The sequence below is a fragment of the Triticum urartu genome, chromosome 1A, assembly GCF_056163025.1.
Source record: "Triticum urartu cultivar PI428250 chromosome 1A, HENAU_Tu73, whole genome shotgun sequence".
NCBI lineage: Eukaryota > Viridiplantae > Streptophyta > Magnoliopsida > Poales > Poaceae > Triticum > Triticum urartu.
Genome location: NC_141873.1, coordinates 18629419 through 18653559, shown reverse-complemented (window position 1 = coordinate 18653559; position 24141 = coordinate 18629419). Strand labels below are relative to the sequence as shown.

The window sequence follows — 24141 nt, the reverse complement described above, 5'->3', positions numbered from 1 at the left end:
AGCTTTTGTTTGCAATCCAATATAACTTATACCATGGCATGGCAAGCAAAACCGTATGGAAATACGAAGAGGAGCAAAATATGGTTACTCCCACGCCCTTTCCTTCATTTTTCACGAACAAAAAGGAAAATAGTACCGAAGAGAAAAACAAAAAAAAATTAAGACAAAAAACTTGTTTTGACAGCTGTGGGGTTTGAACCCACGCCCTTTCGGACCAGAGCCTAAATCTGGCGCCTTAGACCACTCGGCCAAACTGTCTTTGGTGACAGCAATGGACAAAATACATATTACTAGGGTGATCACCTTCACGGTCTTCTTCCCAAGTTACTGAGGCCTCCGGCCCAGCCCCTGCAGATCTCAACGCAGTCAGCACACAACTGTGCTCCAGATTTTCACATGCTAAATCCAGATGGGAAGTTCAACGTCTACGTTGTTGTGATTCAGCTTCAGCTCACATGGGTGTGCAATCTCCTATGCTTGAGAAGCTAGGCAAATCTTGTTTGTCATTGTAAAGTCGAAACTGCGGTGGCGGGGTCAGGTGGCGTGCAATGACGAGCGGCAACTGGTTCGTTCGGTGAACTTTCGTGGCACCAGCTGTGCCTAGTCCTCCTTCGTAGTTTCTCGTCAAAGTCAAAGCTGCGCTGTCGCACGTGGCTGAGTTCTCATGCAGATCCTCATTTAGCTCCACGAGGCCTGATGTGTGTGCCGCTCAGCAGATTACGATGGTTTTCGCCCGGTTTTTCACTAACTAACTGGACAACTCACTTTCGGTTTAATTAATGGATGAGGCAAAATTACCTCCGTTTTGAAAAAACTAAAAATAAAAACAAGGCAAAGCTAGGTCTCAAAATCCTTGGTGCAAACTACGTTTGGTCATGAACTAAATGGTGCCTTGGGCGCCAACCTCCAAAAACAAGGACATCTTCCTCCATTGGTGTTTATTAACCTACAGTCCTTCTCATCAACTTACATAGTATATGTGACATTTTAATCACACCAGATGCAATTATCTTGCGATGAACAGAGGAAAAAAAATCACATCTCATCAAAATGAAAATCCACACCAGCAGAAATGAAGATGTGCCATAAACCTCAGCTTTATTTTCCTTTTTCTCGGGAACAATTTTGCGTCCCAGAAGAAAAAAAAATGTTTCATATATATAACAAACAGCACCCCGATAAACGGAGGCGGAATCAATCGCAGGAAACAAAATTGCAAGCTAAGATGCCATTGGCACCCTCACCATCTTATTCTTGCTAGCTACAGGAACCAATGTGCAACAATAGGTCACAACTAGCAACTACATATGCACAGTTTAAATAAAACAATCAGGTTATTCCCCTTTTCTTTCACATGAACCCAAGCTGCGTCAGGTCGTCATCAGGCACCTCAAGAACGCCTGAGAAGTCACAGTCCTGCGGCAACGACTCGTCGAGCCCGTCGGGGAACCACGAGCTGAAATCGCCGCCTTCCTGCACGTCGAGCCCCACCGGGACGTCCAACATGTCGTCGTCCAGTCCAGGCAGGCTTGCTGGCATCACGGGATGGGTGGATCGCTGGGTGGCGTTGCCAGGAGCAGCCCTTTGTTGCCGGGAGATTCTTGCTGTGCCTGAAGGGCCCGCCGACGGTTCCGGGTGCTCCTGCACTGCCGGTGCTGGAGATGGCTCAGCGGCTCTGCCTAGGACGTCGCCGGAGGCTGATAGCTGCACCAGCTTCTGCTTTGACTTTGTCTTGTTTCTGCGGTCACCGCTCCTCCCGCTGCCTGAGGAGCGGCGCCCTGATCTTCCACCGGAGCCCTTCGCCGATGCTTCTCTGCTGCGGTCCCTTTCCCTCTTGCCCTTTTTTGATCTTGTTGTAACACCTGGAAATTAATGGGCAAGCACAAGTCTATGTTAGCTTCCGAAGCACCAGTTCCAGTAACAAACAACGATATGATTTTCTCTCTTATCAACAGTGGGGGCGCGTGTATTACCTTCTGTAGACTTTGCGTCGCTGATTGGGAAGGGTGCAGATAGCACGCTCCAAAGAGAAGGCTTTCTGAAGCAGCTCTTCTTCATTCCCTCGAACCTCTCGCATCGGGCAAGGGTGCGCCTGGCAAAGGCTGAGGAAAATGCTAGTTCTTTTTCAGCCCTACTGACAACAGCCTTGTTTTGACGAGAACCGGCTCGCGTACCCTACGTATCATAAAGACATACAATCAGTATCCAGGATTACTCAGCATTCCTCTATAAACGGTACTGTTAAAGCGCTGACAAAAGAAGAATGAACAACCTCCGCAGCCTCCACACCCTACATATCATCAAGACATACAATCAGTATCCAGGATTACTCAGCATTCCTCTATAAGGAAAACTATAGTTTATAAGAGCAGGATGATCATTCTCCTGATATAAGGTATTAACACCGATATCAGAAATGCGACCATGTAGAGAGATGCCTTAAGTACCTGAAGTTTACTGTACGCGCTTTCAACCAGTTTGTTCAATGCATGTTGCTCTAAGCTCCTGTCAGGGGATTTTTTAAGTTAGCCACTGAAGAAATCCTATACAGTGCCATTTAAGATATAATCCACAAACAAAATCCATTTATACCTCTCCTCGATACTTTTTGTATCTTGAATTGCTTTGTCTAACTTATGCAATCCATATTTCTTTTCCTTCAACTGCAAAATAAAAATGATACATTATGTAAACTGTTAAAAACCCCTAATGAGAAGAAAACTACATATGATTCAGAGATAAGAAAAGGCATCAAAGGAAATGCATCAAATGAGAAGTCTTAAAATAGGATAAAATGAATTATCAATCTAATCAGGTTGAATCTTTATCTTATGGTGTAGATCAACCACTTAAAGCCACTGAAACTATTATATAGACCCCTTGAGGTATTCCATATTGGACTTATATGCTATTTTCTAGTGATATGGGACATACCAACTTCATTTTGTGCTGACTAGATTTGGACCCCCGCCGTTCAAATTGGAATAATCACAATTTAGGATGGCAAGATTAAGATCTATACGTGATATTATGGCTCCGAACCATCATGAAGGGTACCAAGATGCAGTTCTTCCATGGAAAATAACTAGTTGTTATTTGTTAATCATATCTGATGATGTTAATAGACGTCATTAAACACATAAGTTACATTACCCCTATACTTCCATATGTTGATACAAGGTGAACAAGGCCTTATATGCTCAAATTCAAGTTGTCATTTTTTTTCCTTTTCGAATAACCAGTACACCAAAGCACAAGCTCTAAAAACAAACAAAATTGTAACACCTTACACTAATCTGACGCAATCACAGTAACACATTGGGAGAAAAAAGTAATAGGGTAAGCATCCATGTTTAATGAAAATGATGACATTTTACTTAAAGCGCATTCAAAGCATGTTAAAAGGAGTGGTTGCAAAGGCAACCTGATCATGTAGCCTTCTCCTCAGCTCTGAAATCATTTTATTGATGTCCTCATCCCCTTCATCATCTAGATTTGGCTGAATCATAATGCAAAGATAAGGCAAGAAACAAAAATCAAATATAAAAAGGAAAAGTTCACCCAAGTAAATTTTGATCGGGTTATTGCATAAAATTAACCAGCCATTACACAGGATGACAGGACTACACAAAAATTGAAATATGCCGAAAATGACATCAAATATCAAAAGTAAAAAACTGCTAACTAAGTGTATGCCTAGGCATATTATGCTCCTAACCATGTTAGCTACCAGAGTAAAACAGCCGATAATATATAGTAGCAATTGCATACTAGGATACCGATATTAAGGCATTTCCTGCAAGGATCTCAACTACTCTTCGAAATCATCTGCGTTTGTGGCTACTTAATAAATTATCTTAAACTATGACGAGCATCAAACCATACAACACAGCTCCTCAATTTTTAACCCTTCCATGTACAAGGTTCAAATGCCCAACATTAATAGTTTTACGTTTACAAAAGGTATAGAAACCTTGTGTGCCACAGATGACATCCAAGGAAGATAAGTCCCTGTCAACTAACATCCCAACAAACAAATGAGACTGCTCACATTTTGCCAATTTGTGATGTTTCATGTTACCTGATTCCTAGGCATATAAACTTATAAAGAACTACATACAGGGGTATTTAAGTTTTCAAATGCTCAAGATGTTAAGAGATTTAGGCTTTATGGAATCATACCACTGTCTCCAGACAAATGCCAATACTTTCCAGCTCAATCAGAATCTTATCATCCATAGACATCTGCATGTACTGATATTCATGTGGAGGTATAGAGATATTTTTCCTTGAATTTCCACACTGCTGTGAAATCTGTGGTATTAAGTCATGCAAATGGCCATATTCTGGGTGTACAGCACCATTGAATCCATCTGACAAACTCTCGCAATGGATCGAAGTTTGACTACTGGAGCTCATGAAATTGCTCGAAGCTGTGTATCCATCGCACAGGCTCTGATTTACCACTGAAGAATTGCTTGAATGTGTAAAATCCACACTCAACCCAGAATTATATGTTATGTCACTGACTTGAACTTCATTAGTTAGGTATCTGTGGGCAGTGCAGGGAATATGGCTATCTGAAATATCGACAAAGATGTCTCTTTGCACATCACTGGAGCCAGAAAAATTATCTTCCATGATTAAAGCTGAAAGGAGTCTGTGTGCCATCGGGGCCATCTCATGAAACCATTCGTTGGGTTCTACATTTTGTGGCCCATTGATGAGGTTTTCCTCGCCAGGGATACAACTTCTGACAGGTCCTTTTGTTCTAACTCCACTGGTTTTGCTTAGCTCGGATGAGAGAGATGAATTAGATGCAGCCAGCACCTGAGAAGAAATATCCTCCTGTAGATGTTATGGAACACGTCAAGCACTGAAGCAAGATACGAGCTCTAAAAGTGAGATGAACTTCATGAGAGGGCAAAGTTTTATTAGATGGGATGACTCACGCAAGAAGTGTAACATACCATTGTTTGTGGTTTGATGCAGTCGGTGGATGCTATGACATTATGTCCACCATAGGACATGTTCATCTCAAGCTCTTCCACAAGGTCAATCTGACAATGAACTTCAAGTGAGAATTTATCCAAACCCAACAAGGAAGCAAGTATGGTCGAGCATGACATATTTAAATTATAATGGGCACCAACCTGGTGCTCTAAGAAAGCTAAATTTTCAGAGCTTATGAAAGTTAGCATTGGCTCCATCTCCTTCCAAAAAGGTCCAGAATATGCACCAACTGCAGAAAAAAGAAAAAAGGAAGTTATAGCGCATCAGCCCAAAGAGATGTGACATAGCTCAACCGGCAAAATCAGACAAGAGAATAAACGCACTGATAGCACTGCGAGCAGCATTTGCAGCAGCTAAAAGCTCCTCTAGGTCACCGTCTGGTTCAGCTGCAATGATCAGTTAGTTATTAAAATCGATAGACTAAATTAGGGCAGAGGAGATGGAAAGTATCCAAAATTGAACCATGATAGTTGAAGCATAAAGGTGAAATGTCTTTCTACAAACCTGGTATAACTGTAGGCTTGCAATTCAGAGTCTGTTCATGACTGGGTGAAGTTTTGCAGTCAGAAGGTTTAGTCATCATGGAGTGCCCCACTTTACTGCACCAGCGTTTAGAGGCCCAAATCAGTTTCATATAAAGAAACTAAAATTCACATTGTTACTGAAGAAGCATTAGGTACCTTCCATTGTTTTCTTCTCCAGCTCTTCCACATTTTAGTGGTTTTCTTGTTCCTGTAGCATCCAAATTTTCTTCTGATATTGAAGAGCACCCTTTTAAGTCCATAGAACCTCTTCCGCTCCTCCCGTGCCGAAGAACACCTCCATGTTCAGGTTTTTCTTTTGAAGGTGCCTTATTTGATGGAACAATTGATCCTGTTGCATTGTGGACCGCAGTTGCCTCCTCATTCTCCAGCTCACCACTATTCTTAACTTTCTCCTTGGCCATGCTTTCGGTAGCAGCGAGCCGCCCACTTTCAAACAACCCAACAGGAGATGAGATGTTATCAATCTTGGCTACTGTTTGTGAATTACTGCCAGTAACGGTTTTTGGAAGCAAAATACTGCATGACTCAATAGATGCTGACCTAGCAGCAGTATCAAGTGGAGATCCATCAGATAAGGCTTCATCTAAATTTGAGACTGGAGACACTACATTCGCTCTCCTTGTCCGTGAAATTTTCTGTGGGCGCTGACCAACCCAAGCAATCGGAGGTGTGGACGCATTTGAAGGTGTCGAACCACCTGAACGTTTGCGGTTTGTCATGCTTCTCAAAGGTGAGGCTTTATTTGAGCAAGGTGCTTCTTCGCACTCATCGCTTACTCCAGCTGAACGTTGGAAGGGGGGCATGACAAGTGAACTTGTTCTTGGTGACCTGCATGCTTTAGTCTTGGGCGAGGGACTTAAGTTTGTATCAGAAGTATGTACCCTGCATATACAGAAATGCAGCAGATCATCACAAGAATTAAGAATGATAATGTTGCAGTACTTATTCAAGTATATGCAAACAAAGTGCGATTTGTCAAGATGAGAGGTACTTATGCATGAGAATAAAGTAAAGGACTATGCTTACTTGTTTCCTTTTATCATAGCACGCTCCTTTCCAGGTCCAGCATGCCGGATTCTTCTTTCATTTGGTAGACTGGCATAATCCACATCAATCTTGGATAGAATACGCAACCCAATGTTATTCTGCTGAAAACTGCTATCCATCTTGCTACCTGCTACTGCTCCGACAGAAGCTCCATGTCTGCAACAAAAGAATGAAAAACGGTGAGTTCTAACCTGGTGATGAAATGATGACATAATTAGCAGAACACGTATCCACATATAGCCAAATAGTGCTGGTAGAGGATTTAAGTTGAGTAGATAAGCAGCACAAATATGATTGCAACCTAACGAAAACCTATGTAGATCAAATAAATAAACAACAGCTCAGCCAAGAAAGAGTTGAAGAAACCCCAAGTATCAATCCTGTGGTTACGCCTGATCGGCATACATAGTAATGGCATTCATCTTTCTCGTGATGCTTGACTTTTTTCAATGCACTGCATGTCAGGCCTCGCGCTCTATTTCAATTATGAACTTTGTCTGTATGATGCTTAAAAACCTAGATGTCACATTTACCATAGTACTATGCTTGAGTTGTTTTCACATTACAAACTTTAGTTCAGCATAGTACTCAATTGGGACTAAAAATCAATTAACCTGAGTTTTCGGCCAAAAAAACGAAAACTTGAAGCAACAGGTAAGCACGCCAAACAAATTTACCTGAATGCAAGACCATCACTAGACCGCGGACGTGCTTCGTTAGCTGGCCTGTTTTGACCCACAGGTTTAACATCTCGATCAGCATCATTGCTTCTACTGAGCATTGTTCCCAGAGAGCGCTTGCGTTTTACTTTGGGTGAGCACTGTGATTTGTCCTCAGACAACTCCGATACTGTAACAGATGTTCTTGCACAAGTTTTTTCCTTCTCCAGTGGTGACGTTTTAGCACTATTAGCTAGAGGACCTTGCCTTGTCGGAACACTACCACGTCCTTCCAACTGAAATATGCAGAAATACATTGAAATAAGTTGAAATCGCAGAAAATGGTAGCACAGGAATTTTTTAAGGAGTATGAAAACATAATGAGTGTGACTGTTACAGAAACTGTGGAGAGAATAGCAGAGATAAAAACACCTTTTAAACTGAGATAGGTCACTCAAACAAGCTCACCCAGAGTTACAGTTTTTATTTTATTTTCAAATCCCCGAGGAACGAGTTACAACAGGGAAGTACAAATCACAGAGGCCAATCCATAGAAATTCGCAAGTTTTAGGATAGGTTCAAAACTGAAGACTGCATTTGGATTATGAAATGACCACACTAGCAACAAAGACTGAATGGTCAGAGAACAGAGCAGGAACATCGGTTCTTTCTATGGGCATTAAACCTAAATCACCATCTTCCCACCCTTGTTCTGCTTTAAAGAAGGCCAGAAAATTGTATGAAATCTTATACAAATTATAAGATTAAAACAAGGGCAGGTAGATGGCATTGGCAGTTTAGCCCAAATTATAACATTTGCTTAAGCTACAAATTATAAGCCTGAAAGCAATAAGACTAAAACCTGGTGAACTGACAACTGAATATTTGAAAGCATCGATAATGGAACAATGTCACTTGACAGATTAATAAAATGCGGCACGAACCCGTCCTTCTGTCATCGAGGACCGCATGCGCTTGCTGATTGCCCCCAGGGAGCTGTTGTTGTAGCCCTGAGCACCGGCCCTCGACGCGGCAGCGGGGGCCGCAGGTGGTGCCCCCGTCTTGGCGGCGCCGGCATCGCTCCTCTGCCGCCTGCGCGTGACGACGTTCTTGTACTTTTCGATCTTCTGGATCGCGTCCTCCAGCGATCGCACCTTGTCCCTGGCAGAGGCAGACCGATCAACCAACTAGCAACGGCGCAGGCGCAGGGGACAAGCACCGGTACAGGCGTCCGCGGTGGGTTAGGATTGGGGCACGTACCTGGCCTTGCCGGAGGACTCGGCGACGCTGTCGCGGACCCGCCGGAGCTCCTCGGGCGGGTCGCCCGCCTGGAGCGCCCGCCGCAGCTCGGCGTGGCGCGCGTGCCTGGGCTCCCCCGCCGGGGGGACCGTGCCCAGCGAGATGTACTTCGCGAGACCAGTGGTCGGAGGGAGAGGGGGAGCCCCCGCCTCCTCGCCGCCCTCGCGGGGCGCGCCGGCCATGGGGGGCGCGAGACGGGACGGGCCGGCGGGCTAGGGCTGGGCGGATGGATAGGCTGGGCCACGGCGAATGCTGCCGAGGCGGACGCGCGCGGCGACGGGGGCTAGGGGGGCGGCGGAATTGTGCCGGCGCGCGGTGGAGGGCCGGCCGCGGCGGGGGAGAGGGGAAGGGCCGGCGGCGATGGGGAGAAAGGCGCAGGCTTTGCTGAAAGGGATGGATTTGATGATGGATAGGGATGGATGGAGGGGAGGGTGGGATTGGAGTCAACCTCTTTCCCTAGGATGGGTCAACGGCAATAGAGCACGTGCCACTCTAGTTTTTTTTCCACTTGTGGTAATTTAGAGCACCAAAGGTCCCTCCAAAAAGGTGCCGAGTTTAGATGAACACTCGTCGAATCCCATGGAAAAATTTCATTCGTCCAAAAAAATAGAAACTTTGCATTTCATTCTTTTGTGTGAATGAGTTGTGGCTCTGTATTAATCAAACATTGGCGTTACATGAAATCCCCAAAAGGAAAAAAGGAAAATACAATGCACTTCTGAAAATACAATGCACTCCTCAGGGATTCTGCCATCTTGCACAATCGATGACGCGCCGAAATTGATGTTGTTGGAGTTTCATGCCATTGCTAGAACAATAAAGTTGCATCCACACAGGCGGCTGGGAAGCCATCGATCTTTGTCGTGAAGTGTTAGAGACATTGACCCCGAAGGGTTCATGGCCCAAAGAAGAAGATGGTGCTGAGCTGATTACACCTAGACGTCCGCTCGAGTTGAGGGTGTAATAAATAGTCACCGCTACAGCCAAAGCACCACCAGCCCGACGAAAGACACAACCGACTCTCCTTGCATTGCCTGCAGAGGAAAGGCAAACCTTTTCGCCCGATCCTTCCACTAGATCTGAAGGCGCACGCACCGCCAAAGCCGAAGAAGCCAGAGAAGGACTTATTGCGCACCACCACCACCGCTGCCGGAAGAGCTGAAGCGACAGACAATAAAGACCTACCTACCTATCAGGATTTGTTGCGCGTTCCAACATCTCACGCATTGCCTGAGACATAGAAGAAGTCAAATGAACCATTATGAAGTGGTGTTGCCACCACTGCTAGAAGGACCAAAGCGACAAACACCAAAGACCTATGAAAAGCCCCAAGAAGAGAACGAGCTAAAACTCCCACCGATAGATTGGGGCCTCCCTGCACTCCCCCACCCGCGGAGCCCATGAAGGAGGAGAACGTCGATGAACTACCAGCGGAGGAGATGTGGCAGCTGGAGGAATCTAGATCCGTAGGTAGGACCACGACTATACGTATGGAAAAGAACAGCTAAATCATAGAAAAATTAATGTTTGTTGTTCTAATAAGGATGGTTACTACTTGATGCTTATGTCAGTTTGTGAGGTTTGAAGAGTAAGTGTAGTGAAAGCAAAGGAGAAAGATGCAAAAGCAATGAAAAAGACAAATCGACACTAGTACAAGTTCGTACATGGACCTGTTCAATCTACCACCATTGATGTTTAAAGAAAAGCATTACATTCAAATTGGTAAGGGCATATCCAGCCGTTGGCCCCCCCAGGACGCATAAAAATCGCCCCCTAGGGGCGAGCCGGCGATACAATCGGCGCTGGGGGCTGTTTTGCGCCCAGTCGTCGCCCTCAGCTCGTCCGCAGGCGCCGAAATTGGCCTACTTTGCAGCCCAATTTCGGCGAATAAAGGGCCCATATGGGCGAGAATAGGCCCATATTCGGCGTGGTTTCGCCGTGTCTCGGCGTTCAATTATCAACACAATTATTTCTTATCACATATTTCATCACAGAAAAGTCAAATACTTCAACAAAATAGTACAACAACAAATAGTTCAATACAAATTATATAGTTCAACAAATAAAAACTCGTATTTCATCACATGGCGTCCCCCTTGAGCCTCCATAGGTGCTCAATCAGATCTTTCTGCAGTTGATGATGCACTTGTGGGTCTCGAATCTCCTGACGCATACTAAGATAGGCAGTCCAAGTTGCCGGTAGCTGGTGATCAACTTCGGCTAGAGGACCCTGCCTGTAGTATGGTTCAGTGTCAAACACTGGGTCTTCTTGTTCGCTCTCGATGATCATGTTGTGCAAGATGACATAGCAAGTCATAATCTCCCACATTTGATCTTTGGACCAGGTCTGAGCGGGGTACCGAACAACAGCAAATCGAGATTGGAGCACACCAAATGCCCGCTCGACATCCTTCCTGCAAGCCTCCTGAAGCTTCGCAAACCAGGCGTTCTTGCCTCCTGCCACAGGGTTTGAGATCGTCTTCACAAATGTTGACCATCTCGGATAGATGCCGTCAACTAGATAGTACCCCTTGTTGTATTGGTGCCCATTGATCTCGAAGTTCACCGGAGGAGAATGGCCCTCAACGAGCTTGGCAAAAACAGGAGAGCACTGCAACACGTTGATGTCATTGTGAGTTCCTGGCATACCAAAGAAGGAGTGCCAAATCCAGAGGTCCTGTGTGGCTACCGCCTCAAGCACCACACTGCAACCGCCTTTGGCGCCTTTGTACATCCCCTGCCAACCAAATGGGCAATTCTTTCATTTCCAATGCATGCAGTCGATGCTTCCAAGCATCCCAGGAAATCCTCTTGCTGCATTCCGGGCTAGGATCCGAGCAGTGTCTTCCGCATTGGGTGTTTTCTAGTATTGTGGCCCAAACACTGCCACCATTGCCCGACAGAACTTGTAGAAACACTCTATGTTGGTGGACTCGGCCATGCGCCCATAGTCGTCGAGTGAATCACTGGGAGCTCCATATGCAAGCATCCTCATCGCTGTCGTGCACTTCTGGATGGAGGTGAATCCAAGAGCGCCAGTGCAATCCATCTTGCACTTGAAGTAGTTGTCGAACTCCCGGATGGAATTCACAATCCTGAGGAAGAGCTTTCGGCTCATCCGATAACGGCGCCGAAATGTTCTCTCGCCATGAAGTGGAGCATCAGCGAAGTAGTCGGAGTAGAGCATGCAGTAGCCTTGGAGACGATGCCGGTTCTTTGCTTTCATCCGCCCCGGCGCCAAGCCACCTCGCCGCGGCTTTTCATTGCTCGCCAGCAGCTGGGCGAGGGCGGCGAGCACCATGAGATGCTCTTCTTCCTGGACATCGACCGCGGCTTCCTCCTCCAGCAGCGCGGCGAGCTCTTCCTCCTCATCCGAGTCCATCGCCGAGGCAGGCAAAACGCTGAACACCTTGCGCTCGGTGGGCGTGTACCTGCCGTTAAACCGCGCCTCCGCGGCCGGAAACGGCGGGCGGAAACGCCCAGCTGCTGTGGGAGGGGCTGCCGCGGCGAAGCGCTGCTATTTTCCGGCGGGGAATGGCTATCTAGCGGAGTAGGGCGGCGGCCGTCGCCGGGATATAGCTAGTGGTGGCCGAGGGCGCGGGGGGTGCGAGGCGAGCCGGGGGAAGAAAACCTTGACTTTTCCCCTGTCGGTGTGGGCCAGGCGTGCTTTTCCCTAGCGCCGGAGCCCCCAACTGCTCCCCAGCGCGCCGGGTTCGGCCTGTGACCGCCGGGCGGAAAAAAGGTCCGAACCGGCGATTTTCGGTGTCCTGGGGGCGCGACTGGGCCGTTTTTTCGGCGCCGGCGCCGAAAAAGTGGCCTGGGGGGCCCTGTTGGGGGCGCGGCTGGAGATGCCCTAAGAACCATAAGATCGCCTCTCTTGACCCTATAGATAGCCAGATCGGACGCTCTACACAAGCCAAACCTAGCCATGGACAACAACTATAAAAATTCTCAGATGGTTTGTATAGGCCTGACCGACTGCTTGAGGTCACCGCTGGAAGTCATTTAAACCTTCAACAACTCGAGATCAAGAACTTTTGAATGCACTGGACAAACTAAATTGACTCTCTTTGTGAAGGTTGATCATCCTTCTATGCCAACAAACTCGGTGGGGACAAAACTTTGAATTGTCCATTCGAATTTTGGTTCGTGGTATGAAAATCCATACTTGAAGTGGGAATGGAAAGGTGATGAATAGGCAACGAAGATGGGACACACAAGCAAGCAACTACTATCTCCTCATTACCAAAAAAATGCTAGTTTTGGCACTAATCTTTAAGATATATACAACATTGACTACCGATAGTATTGTGTCATATGTATAAAACCACATGAAAATATAATATTCTAGAAATACTTTTGTTATATGGAGGAAGTAGAATACATCATCATATTTAATTACTGGGATTGAGCATCTGGTCTAATACACAGTGGTAAAGAAGAAGTGATTGTCGATGGTACAAGTGACTCAAATTTTGGAAATTTCTGATCAATTTTGTTTTACACTATTGAAGTGTGTGAGCATGCGCGCGCACACACACAAATGCAACTGTAACAAGCCGAATAAAGAAATGATTGAATAAAAACAATTGAACAAAACAGATAGAATTTTCAATAAATTCAGGCGCTGATGTTCTAGCGGTTCTGAAAGGGGAAACAATAGAACACATGTCAACTTGGTTCCATTGTGTTTCAAACACTATGTGCCCTCTCGAGAATGTATTTCTTGGTTGTCGATGTGGAGATAGTTATTTAATTAGTGCCTCGCAAATAATTATCATCTATGCAAGTTGAGCGTAGCTGAGATGGTTATGCTCCTTATGGTGCAGTCAGCCCACTAGGGATCAAGTCTTAGACTTGGCACTAGTGCTCGCGTTTTTCTGAATTTACTTCAGGCTTTCAGACAATCTTCGTTTAGTGAGATGAGATGTTCCCATCAACTACTACGAGGCACCTGTGGCAATTTCGTCAATCTCAAGATATTATGCCAGCTTAGTATCTCGGAGATGCTTATAGGGATAGAGTGTGCGTGTGTGCAATAGGATTGAGTGTATGTGAGCATCTGCGTTTTTACTATGTTAAAGAAAGGTAATGGGATCCCAAAGATAATTATCATTTATTGATATCATTAATATGTGAACATGAAACACCGAAAACATCTATTTTGTATAGAAAACCTGAAAAAGATATATTTGGAGTTCACATAAAGTAACTAAGTAAACCCATAGGAGCCAACATTGCCTAGCCATATACACCCTTTGTTCCTAAATTTAAGATGTTTTGACAGTTCAATTAGTAGCAGGATTTAACAAAATTGTTTCCTTTTGTTGGAGCACAACCCAAAGGTTCACATGTTGTCGACTGAACATCTCAGTCATTGGCGGGAATTTCACCCGCATCCGATTTCCAATTCTTGTTCACCCCAGATGACCGTGTTGGGTAAATTATGACCTCGCTCGATCGTATTAGATGAGCAACAACCGCTTAGTCACGGTACTGGCTTATAGACTAATATGTCACACTTTAGCTAAGCATCCTGCAAAGAGACTCCCGAGAACTAAAAGTATTAAAGTAATGGCCATAGAATGGGCGCATCATGACATCGTAATCTGTCTCGTCCTGTTAGAATAAATCCAAGGCATACCGTTGATCATCCGAGGACCAAGCAATCACACGAGTATGACACCGAGATTTGTTAATGAGGTTCATCGACATGGCTACATCTCCGGGGCTTGACTACGGGCGCTCCTCCCTGTGACACCGTCACAATACCGCACACCGGCCACCCGAGCGCCGGCACATGCTGCCGGCTCCCCCTTGCGTACCTGTGCTATTATGTTGGCATAGGTTACATCGTGTGTCTACCCCCGCTATATATGAGAGGCCTAGGATACAAGTGTCCTATTAGGACACGACTCCACACCCTATGTAAACACAATACAACTCCTACTCCAACTGTAACCTACCTTGTACACAATATTCGACGCAACTCTAACAAACTCCATCTTGGCGAATATTCTCCACCACCTTGAATTCGTCAATGTGTCAAACTTCCATGTACATTGGACTTAAACTTATCCCATGAGTACCGCTGCTACTCCAAAGACTCCATATGACTCCACCTGCAACTTGTAGTTTCTTCTTTTCTTGACCACAGTCAACACTCGAGCAAAATTAAGTTCCTCTTTACTCTAGTGTATGCTCCCAACTTCCAGAGCTTCGTTCAACGCATCACACACTGATCACTGACCTGCGTGAAAATGAACAACTCACATATTGGGTGTCACACATAAAAGTTACCTGAACTCAACATCACCGCTCCTTTCTTGACCACCTGTCTGAAACTTGAAGGAACTTCACCCTTGCTTTTAGTCATCCCGAGTCAAATTCGCAGTTGCCTCACCACATGTATGACCACCAGAGCCCTGGCCCGTCTCCATGACCCGTGCATACCGCACGCCTCGCCGCTATTACCGCGTCGAGCCTCCGCTGTCCCGGTCGAGTCTCAAGGGTCGCGAACCCACACCACTCAAGCCCTACTGCAGAGTACCACCGATCATCATCGACTGATGACGAGTTTCACGCTTCCATCAGACCACTGGGCTCCAGTCCAAACTGCATGTCACTCGCTTTTCCTCCTTGCTGAATAGGCTTCGATTCCCTGGATCTTTACACCGTAGCCCCTCAATCCAGCTCCACCTTCAACATGACTTCATGGTAGATGATTAGTCCACCCCTGCGCCTCATCGACTTCAAGCTCCGTGTATACACCACCTTGAATTAATCCCGCGCCATAGTCTTGTCGAAGCCGCACAAGCCCACGGGCCTGCGCCACGTGTTTCCACGCCCTAGAAGTCGGTCACCATCAGCATCACGCTCCTACGTCGTCAGCGCCGAACCCATCACCGTCTTCTGTATCAACCGACTTGCGTCGATCCCGTCAAACTGTCCAGTCCGACCCAGCCGAACTCGTTCGACTGTACGACACGCTCGAGGCTCCCATACCGTCTTCGGCGAATTCCCATGCATCACATGATAATTCCATCACAATTGACATGACTTCCTGCAACGCCTTCAAGCATCCCTGTCGCGCCAACAATCTTTCATTCATGTCTGCTATAACCCAAGGTTTTCAGTTCCACGAACTTCTCCGCCTCAAACCTGACACCCATTGACACCATGCATGGTTCTTTGTACAGCTGACCCGTGAAAAATATCCGAGCTATCATCGCGACGCCGAAGTACACAAGCACTTCCGTGCACAACTCCAGCCAAACAAGACCTCCTGGTCTTCACGCGATGGGCAGCTCCCTTGACACTAATTTGGCTTGCTTTGCTTTGCCAACCCTGTGCTATTCCGATGGATCCATATCCCTTGGATTCTTCTTTCGCCGATTGATTTGCCTCTCGCCGTGTCATACGTGGACTCAGTCCACTTTTGGTCCAAACAAATCTCATCAGGTGCCTCCGCTATACGACCCAAATTGCGATTCCACCAGCACAACCTGCATACCACACAACACCTTTGGCCTGCCCGGCCACAGCACGCCACCTGGGCCTCACACAGGGCCCGGCCAGCCACGCGCTCCTTCCAAGACTCTCTAAGCACTGCGCCAAGCGCTCTGCCCTGCTGCACCGCCTTGGGCCTCGCCTAGGCTTCCACTGCTGCACGCACCAGCCGCCAGCGATCCCACCAGCACGTACGCGCTGCTTGATGCTCGCCCGATCCATCCATCCGATCGATCGCCGCACATCCCCGCGCGCGTGCCGTTGTACACGTATACGAGCCTTCTGTTGATCCGACGCCCTTTGCAACTCGCCACCGCTGACGCATCCACCACGCGCCTGTTTCTTCTTCATCCTCGTTGATCAACAATCTACAACTTCCGAACAACCTAGCTCTGATACCACTTGTTAGAATAAATCCGAGGCATACCGTTGATCATTCGAGGATCAAGCAATCACACGAACACGACACTGAGATTTGTTAACGAGGTTCACCGACATGGCTACATCCCTGGGGCTTGACTACGGACGCTCCTTCCCGTGACACCGTCACAATACCGCACACCGGCCAGCCGAGCGTCGGCACACGCCGCCGGCTCCCCCTTGCGTGCCTGTGCTATTATGTTGGCATAGGTTACATCGTGTGTCTACCCCCGCTATATATGAGAGGCCTAGGATACAAGTGTCCTATTAGGATACGACTCCACATCTTATGTAAACACAATACAACTCCTAGTCTAACTGTAACCTACCTTGTACACAATATTCGACACAACTCTAACACGCCCGAATGAATTAGTTGTACTATGTAAAACATTTTGAATATATGCATTTTAGCAATTTGGAAAGAAAAGACAATAGGCAGTATACATTCCATATGCATGATGGCTTACTTTACTATATATAGACTTCGAACTTATTTCTCATTTTTTAATTAATTATTGTCAAAACAATACATATCCACTTACATATATATACCAACAAATTAATCGTCAGGATGGTCAATCCATGACAAAATACTTTAACAAACATTACTTAGCAGATCAGATACGTAGAGATCGCTAGTGCACGTTACTTTAGTTGAAGGTTGACGCCAGACGCAGCACATACGCTAGCACGCAAGTACTGGCTGGTTGACTCTTCGGTGGCCTACACGTACTTGGCGTCCGTGACCATGGCGATGCCGCCGGCGGTGCGTGCTGTTGCCGCGGCGGGGCGGCCGAACCTCGTGACGGCGCAGTCCGAGGCGAACAGGGCCGAGGAGACGTAGTCGGCGGTGCCGCTCATGACGGGCATCTTCGAGGTGACGTTGAGCTTGTTGACGTAGTCGGAGCGGTAGGTCTGGCCGAGCACGCCGTGGACGTCGTCGGAGAGGGCCTGGAACTTGAACCCGAGGTCGAGGTGCGCGAGGCAGTCGTCGGCGGTGACGCCATAGCTGTGCACCTTTGACTCCTCGGCGGTGATGGGCACGGCATTGGCCACGATCCGGAACACCCCTTTGAGCTCGACGACGACGTTGTTGGCCTGCGCCGTGCGGGTGATGGAGAGGCCTGGCACGGAGGTGGACGACCAGCGCGCGCCGTCGGCGGGAGCCAGATCTACGCGCTCGTCGTCGAAGGCGATGTCAAGGTGGTCGACGTCGGAGTCCCACCGGGTGGAACGGACGGCGCCGAGGTGGAGGCGGTGGTGGGCGAACATGACACCCACGGCCTGGATCCAGGTGAAGTCGCGGCTCGTCGCGGGGTTGTGGTTGCCGATGAAGTGCGCGTTGATGTGGAGGTCGTCGTCGGAGAGGATGCAGAAGTCCTGGTTCTTCTTGCCGTGGAAGTAGAAGTTGTTGCCGTCGCCGCCGGTGAAGCGCGGGTCGCCGCACGACGCCCCCGCGTAGAAGTCACACACTGCATGCAAAAAAGTGCATCATGCATGCAGGAAGATTAGCATATGCATGTATAAGTGCACTACAAAAATTACACTCAATTCATCAAGTAATAATAGCCATGCTGTATAAACTACGTACGGCAGAAGGTCATGCAGGATGGGCAGAGGACGAGGCACTCTTTGGGGCAGCGGCTGGGGCAGGTGGCCTCGCACCCGGGCCGCTTCTTCTTGGTGTCGGTGCAGGTGAACTTGCTGTTGCGCTTCCCGCCCCCCGGCTTGATCACCACCAGGTTGCTGCCCTTGGGCACCGTACGCACCTGTGGCGGCGGCGCCTGGGCGGACGCCGACGACGCCATGAGCGTGCACAGGACTAGGAGGCTCGCGCCGATCGCGCACGCGGCCACGGCGGTCGACGGCCACCGCACCGCCATTGCTAGCTGCGGCTCGACAAGCTAGTGACTTGTTGGATGCTGGATTGATGTGTTTCTTTGGCTAGCTCTTGATGGTTGTCGTTGTTGTGGTGGTGGTGGTACTAGGGTGTGTGTCTTATAGCGGCTGGGCCTGGGCGCCATGAATTAGCTAGGGGAGTTGACCTAGAGGCAAAGCTGCCGGAGGGTACGTGCCGGGCCAGCAATGGGGCTGGCTTTTCTTACCTGCGAAGCGTGCGTGCATGGGTGCACCACGACCACGAGACGGTCATTATTGCATGCACACTTGCATAAGTTTTATTAAGTCACAGGTGATCAGGTTGTAGAGCTAGCCAGGTGACCGATCAGGAAGTAGCTGCATTTCTCCCCGCTAAGCTACCGAACGTGGTGTGCATATATAACACAGAGTAATTATTGCATGCACACTTGCATCAATCGAGTGCCAAGCCAGTTGAGAGTCAAATGTACATGCTTCGACGTGAAAAAATAGGAACCTATGAAGACCGTGCATTTTCCCCATTTCTCCCTGCTAAGCAACCCTACATAGGTAATGCAAAAATCGCTCCATTGCTTGGTGAATTACGCTCCTACGTGGATAACTCTAGGATGGTCAATGGCGTCGCCCGCACGTACATAACATGCACGCAGTGCAATGCAAAGCATGTATGTAGTAGATTTTTGTATTTTGTATATGCACTAGTAGGCTACTAGCTACCGTCCAAGCTGTCGGTCCGTTCCACTAGTCGACTCAGCCATCTTCTTTCTTCCTCCTTGGTCTCGCGTCGTCGTCACTTGATCACCTTTTGCCGACGTAGAGGTTGTACCGCGTGGAATTACGGCGAGACTAGCGGCGCATAGGAGTATGCATGTTACGTGCTCCTACATGGCGTAAAGACCGGGGCTTGTCAATGCGTTGACGCGGCGAGCTAGGGAGTTAACTAATCTTGGCACCGCGTGGCGCCACCGCCGGCCGGCGAGGCAGTACTGCCTGACGCGCAGTACACGGTTGCACCGCGTAGGCGTCGACACGCAGACATGCAACTCCTTCATGATAGTATACAAAGAGACTGTTGCACATGAAAAACTTTTCCACGCCTTCCTACGATTCTGCGACTATGGAGTGCCTAGTGAAGGGAACCTTGCAGCAACTTTTCTCGTAGCTGGCTAGTAGGCTAGTACTTCCTCTGTAAACTAATATAAGAGTATTTAGATTACTAAAATAATGATCTAAATACTTTTATATTAGTTTACGAAGGGAGTACATACGATCATTATTGTTTCAGTACCTTTTGCTGCTATGTGCTAGAATTTTTATGCCATGATAAACTCTAAATTCTCCAAGCCTTGAAGCCTTTTGCGGCCACCAAATCGAAACTAGGAGTTCCTTTATTCGTGGAGGTTATCATTTTAGCAGCCTGGAGTATTTAGATTTTTTTTTTAGAAAAAGAGGATGATCCCCGGCCTCTGCATTTGGGAGATGTATACGGCCACTTTATTAATTATTCACGAGGACCTTACAAAGTATCACAACAAAATGCCTGAATTCGCCATCTTGGCAACATATGCCACTATTCCTATCCATATGATGAAGGGGTGCTACCTGGGCCAAATACCCGGTATACTCATCTAAGCTTATCATCAAAAGCCAGAAGCCCCAGCCGAGCCACATACCGGGTCTGGGGCATAAACTGGTCTGACACACTCACATGTGTCGTCGCCGCCATCTTCCACAGGTCCATCTTCAGAGCAGATATTGAGGCTTCTACCTTATCAGGCCACGCCGCCATCGACGCCACCTTGACACCAGACAACTACCTCCACCTGCGCGAGTCCATCACCACGCATCGGGCGCCGAGTCTCCACTGCACCACGCTGCCGAGATCCGCCGTCATCAATGTGAAGGATGAAGTACCGCTCCACCAAAAAAGGCACCCGCTGGTCCCTCGAACCCGTGTACGCCTCCAAGAATGACGCCCCCAAGGAGGAAACGACACCAACGCACCGCCGGCATCCGATCAACTGATCTAGGGTTTCCCCCGGAGGTAGCGGATAGAGGTCTAGAGCTTCTCCACGGCGATGCCTTCAAGAAGGCAATGACACCACAGCGTGCCACCAACGCCGGTCTTGGCATCAAGCCGAGCACAAGGTTTTCACCCGGATCCGATAGTAATGAACATTGGCGATGTATGTATAGAAAATCCAGAGGGGTGCATGATATGTATCTATAATTTTTGTTTGCTTCATGCTATAATTATATCATAATGGAATAGTTTTGATATCAAATTTTATTATTTTTCTTGACTAACCTATTAATTCAGTGCCAAGTGCCAATTTTGCCCCTGTTTTTGGACTTTTCTGGAAAACCAGTTTTTGGGGACCAATAAAATCAGGAAACTTTTTCTGGAAGTTTCGAGACGAGACGAAGCCAATGGCATGTGTGACAGTAAAGAGCCTCTCCCATGGGCCTTACATGGTCCCACCACATAACCTAGGGTTGCAGCGGATGGGCCACCTCCAGCACCTATTTCTTCAGCCGCCATTATATACTCCCAAAAACCCTTAAAATAATGATCGAGGATTTTCCACTGCCACACCTCTTTGTTCCATCACGACCCAATATGGAGGCCTTTTCTCGGTACTCTGCCGGAGGAGGAATTCCTCATGACAACCATCTATATCAACCTTGCCGCCCCCATCTTCATGTGTGAGCAGTCCTCCTTTGGACTATGGGTCCATAGGAGCAGCTAGGTGGCAATATCAACCTTTTTCTTCACTATATTACATGAGCTAGCCTACATGATTATGCTTCATCTGATGTCATTTTTAAGGCGTCTTTGTTGCGGTGTGATGAATTTCCACTTTATGAACAAATTGCACATGTTTTATTCATCCATTCATATGAGTTATTTGCTGCATCATTTATATACATATATACTCTCCAATCTATTAATCTTCTATTGTCCATGTTTACATGAATGATCTCCAAGAGAGAGTTGTGTGTGTTAGTTCAGTTCAATCTTATGAGGATTAATGCACTTTGTGTTTGGAAGTGATTATTGCAACAAAGAAATAAGAGTACAGATTGTAAACGAAATTAAAAGTGGGTTGATCGAGGTTGAAAGCAATCAGATGAATTGAGCGGGATCCATAGTTTGGCTAGTTAGACTTTGTTTTTCTGTCAATAATGTTTGCATGGTGGTTTTGGTGGATGTGACGTCCACATGCACGTAGCTAGGCTGGAAGTGCCGCATGCACGTTCCTTTCTTCTTTTTTGATTTATTCGTTAGCATGGCACACAGGAAGCAGCCATGTGGGATGGCGTGGCATACGTGGATAACCAGTTTGTTTCATAGGAATGAATAACAGAAAAGTCGGTGTTGGGTTTAGTCCCACATCAGTTGTGAGGGGAGACAGAACACGACTTGCGGAGTGTCTCTTCCTATCAGGGTAGTCTTTTAGGGGAGAGGGCCCAAGGCCTCTTATAAGTCGGTGTTACTTTCCGATTGGGCCTAGTTGACGCATGTGGGTCAGAAACGCTTGTGTTAGCGGACTTGGAATTGCGTATCAGCCGCGAAGTTAGGCGATGTAAATCTCTTTCTCTCTCTCTTTGTGTGTTCTTCATCAAGTGATCTCGCTGGTTTGGCAACAACACTTCTTGTTTATCTTAATTCCAAAATTACGCACTTACGTGTTTGATTCGTGTTGTTACTCGTACACGACCATACCTTTCGGACCTAGATGCCAAGCTTCTGACGTTTGCCCTTTGCCGCGTGGATGATCAACCAAACTGACCAACAGGTGGGTCATGGCCAGACGCCGAAGACCAAAGAGGTTCACATCCAAAAAAAATCCAAACAAAGGTCAAATCATGAGAATCTTTTCTTAATGCATGGGTCAAAACAGTAAAAAAGTCCCCCCAACACAACATGGATATCTACAGTAGCCATCAACAATTTTCGATCCACAGTACTGCTACGGCGCCTTTGTCTTGTCTCCCTTGTTTTGCACGAGGGACTACAGTAGCTCCTTAACTTGCCTCCTGGGAGTCAGTGTAGCCAGCTCCGCGAAGAACACATGGCATATATATTTTGGAATTGTTAAATTTCAATTGACCGAGGCTTAATGAAGTCTCAGTCGATGCTATATTCGTTAGATCTTACATGAAGATCCGTGTAAAATTTTCTTTTAAATTTTTTTTTCTTTTTCTATATGTTCTGTCATTTGACTGAGACTTCGTTAAGTTTGAGTCGACTGAGATCTAGCCACAACTTATATGTTTTGTTTTGCTCTAGAATAGAATAGTGAAAAATAACGAGGAGATGCCCCACTGTTTGTAAGTTGCTTGTTTTAATAGGATTTGTACAAGTTACCTTTGGTGGAGTGACAGTCGAACTACCTTCACCAACTCAATTATGTGCTATTGAAATATAAAACATACACAATGTTTATTGAAAGTAAGCCGTCCAAATGCTCGTTTTCAAGTCCAACCTCGGCTCAAAGTTGGGGAACGATGAGTCAGTTGAAAGCGAGACCCGACCCACGGAGCTTGTCCTCAACAATGGCGTCGAAGCGGCGCGCCATGTCTGCCGTCATGTGGTTGGTCCAGTCCCCCACCGCCCCTTTCCTGAAGTAGGACTGGTGCGAGAACTCGACGCGCGAGCCGCTGCAAGACCCCGCGCTCCGGGCGCTCACGCCTCTCAGAGCTTCGAAGCTGCACAGCTCCACGACGCTCGCCGGCAGCCCCGCCGCCTCGTCGGCGGCCGAGAAGGGCCGCCCGAGGAACCGCGCCAGCTCCCGGACGTGGCCGATGGGATCCGCGAGCATCTCCTCGTACCTCAGGAACATGACCCTCTCCGGCGCGGCCCTGCTCGCCCTCCAGTACCCGAGGATGTGCTCCCATACCGGCCCGTTGGGCGTCTTCCCCTCGCAAGCCCACTCAAATAGCTCAGCGAAGGTGAACCGCCAGGCGCCGCGGAGGAAGTGCCACATCGAGACCACCATGTCCTTGGGCTCCCTGCAGACATAGACGATCTTGCAGGCGGGGTTGTCGGCGACGGAGGCCGGGAGAAGGGAGTGGTGCATGTGCGTGTTCATGAGCCTCGGCGACGGCAACGCGTCCAGCTTGGCCTGCTGCCCGGCGCTGAACAGCTCGTCCATGAAGGGGACGCAGTCGTGCGGGTTGAGGCGGCGGAGCGGGTGCCCGTCGGCACCGGGCGGGTACGCGTCGCGCGCCATGACAGCGAAGGACAGCGCCTTGAGCCACGTGGTGCCGCACTTGGGCGGGCTGCCCAGGAGCATGTCGCCGGGGCGCGGGACGAAGCGTCGCTGGGCGGAGATGACACCCCGGACCCTCCACTCGCTGACCCAGGCGCCGTGGTAGTGACGCAAGCCGATCGTTGTGCTGGTCGGCAGGGCGGAGACGATGTCGTCGTACTCGCCCGGTGGGGCGGCTCCGTTGTCGTCGTCGTCGCCGACGACGTCCTTGAACGGGACCGGGCCGACGAGGATGGACGCGCTAGGAGGAGCAGCCATGAGCAAATGGTTTGGTTGGAGATAATCACTACTCCCGCTCCACTGAGCTAGTGCTCTGGGCTGTCTGGTTTATAATTATCTAAGCCGGGAGATTCCTTCGGCCGGTTGCCCGTCGCTTGCAAAAAATTTCAGGATTCATTTGGCGAGTACTACTAGGCGCCGGCCGGCCGATCTGATCTTTCACGTCGAGGTCGTCGTATAGCAGAGCCAGAATTTGGGTATAAGAGGGCCAAG

The 24141-nt window shown here is 48.0% G+C and overlaps 2 protein-coding genes, 1 non-coding gene and 1 pseudogene across 5 annotated transcripts; all 4 read right to left on the bottom strand.

The window, feature by feature from the left end:
• Positions 1–178: 178 nt before the first annotated feature.
• TRNAL-UAG (transfer RNA leucine (anticodon UAG)) lies at positions 179–258 on the bottom strand. Its single transcript has one exon. It is a non-coding gene; the product is annotated as a tRNA-Leu (tRNA).
• Positions 259–1081: 823 nt separating this feature from the next.
• LOC125543016 (uncharacterized) lies at positions 1082–8981 on the bottom strand. 3 transcript variants are annotated; one of them, XM_087544459.1, is made up of 17 exons: positions 8525–8980; positions 8209–8425; positions 7283–7560; positions 6585–6761; positions 6099–6440; positions 5694–5984; positions 5518–5612; positions 5337–5399; positions 5154–5242; positions 4971–5060; positions 4183–4848; positions 3425–3499; positions 2593–2663; positions 2448–2505; positions 2273–2290; positions 1974–2175; positions 1082–1862 (listed from the first exon to the last, which is right to left on the bottom strand). In XM_087544459.1, exons 1-17 carry the CDS (start codon positions 8743–8745, stop codon positions 1351–1353), a joined length of 3465 nt encoding a protein of 1154 aa, XP_087400585.1. In that variant the 5' UTR covers positions 8746–8980; the 3' UTR covers positions 1082–1350. The 3 variants fall into 3 exon arrangements, with proteins under 3 accessions (XP_087400585.1, XP_048562220.1, XP_048562226.1); XM_048706263.2 differs by having other exon boundaries at positions 5694–6440; XM_048706269.2 differs by lacking the exon at positions 2273–2290 and having other exon boundaries at positions 5694–6440; positions 8525–8981.
• A 7994-nt stretch (positions 8982–16975) lies between these two features.
• On the bottom strand, positions 16976–18485 carry LOC125539556 (uncharacterized). Its single transcript, XM_048703078.2, has 2 exons — positions 18087–18485; positions 16976–17967 (listed from the first exon to the last, which is right to left on the bottom strand). Exons 1-2 carry the CDS (start codon positions 18376–18378, stop codon positions 17219–17221), a joined length of 1041 nt encoding a protein of 346 aa, XP_048559035.1. The 5' UTR covers positions 18379–18485; the 3' UTR covers positions 16976–17218.
• A 4192-nt stretch (positions 18486–22677) lies between these two features.
• LOC125539471 (flavonol 3-sulfotransferase pseudogene) lies at positions 22678–24024 on the bottom strand (annotated as a pseudogene).
• Positions 24025–24141: the final 117 nt, after the last annotated feature.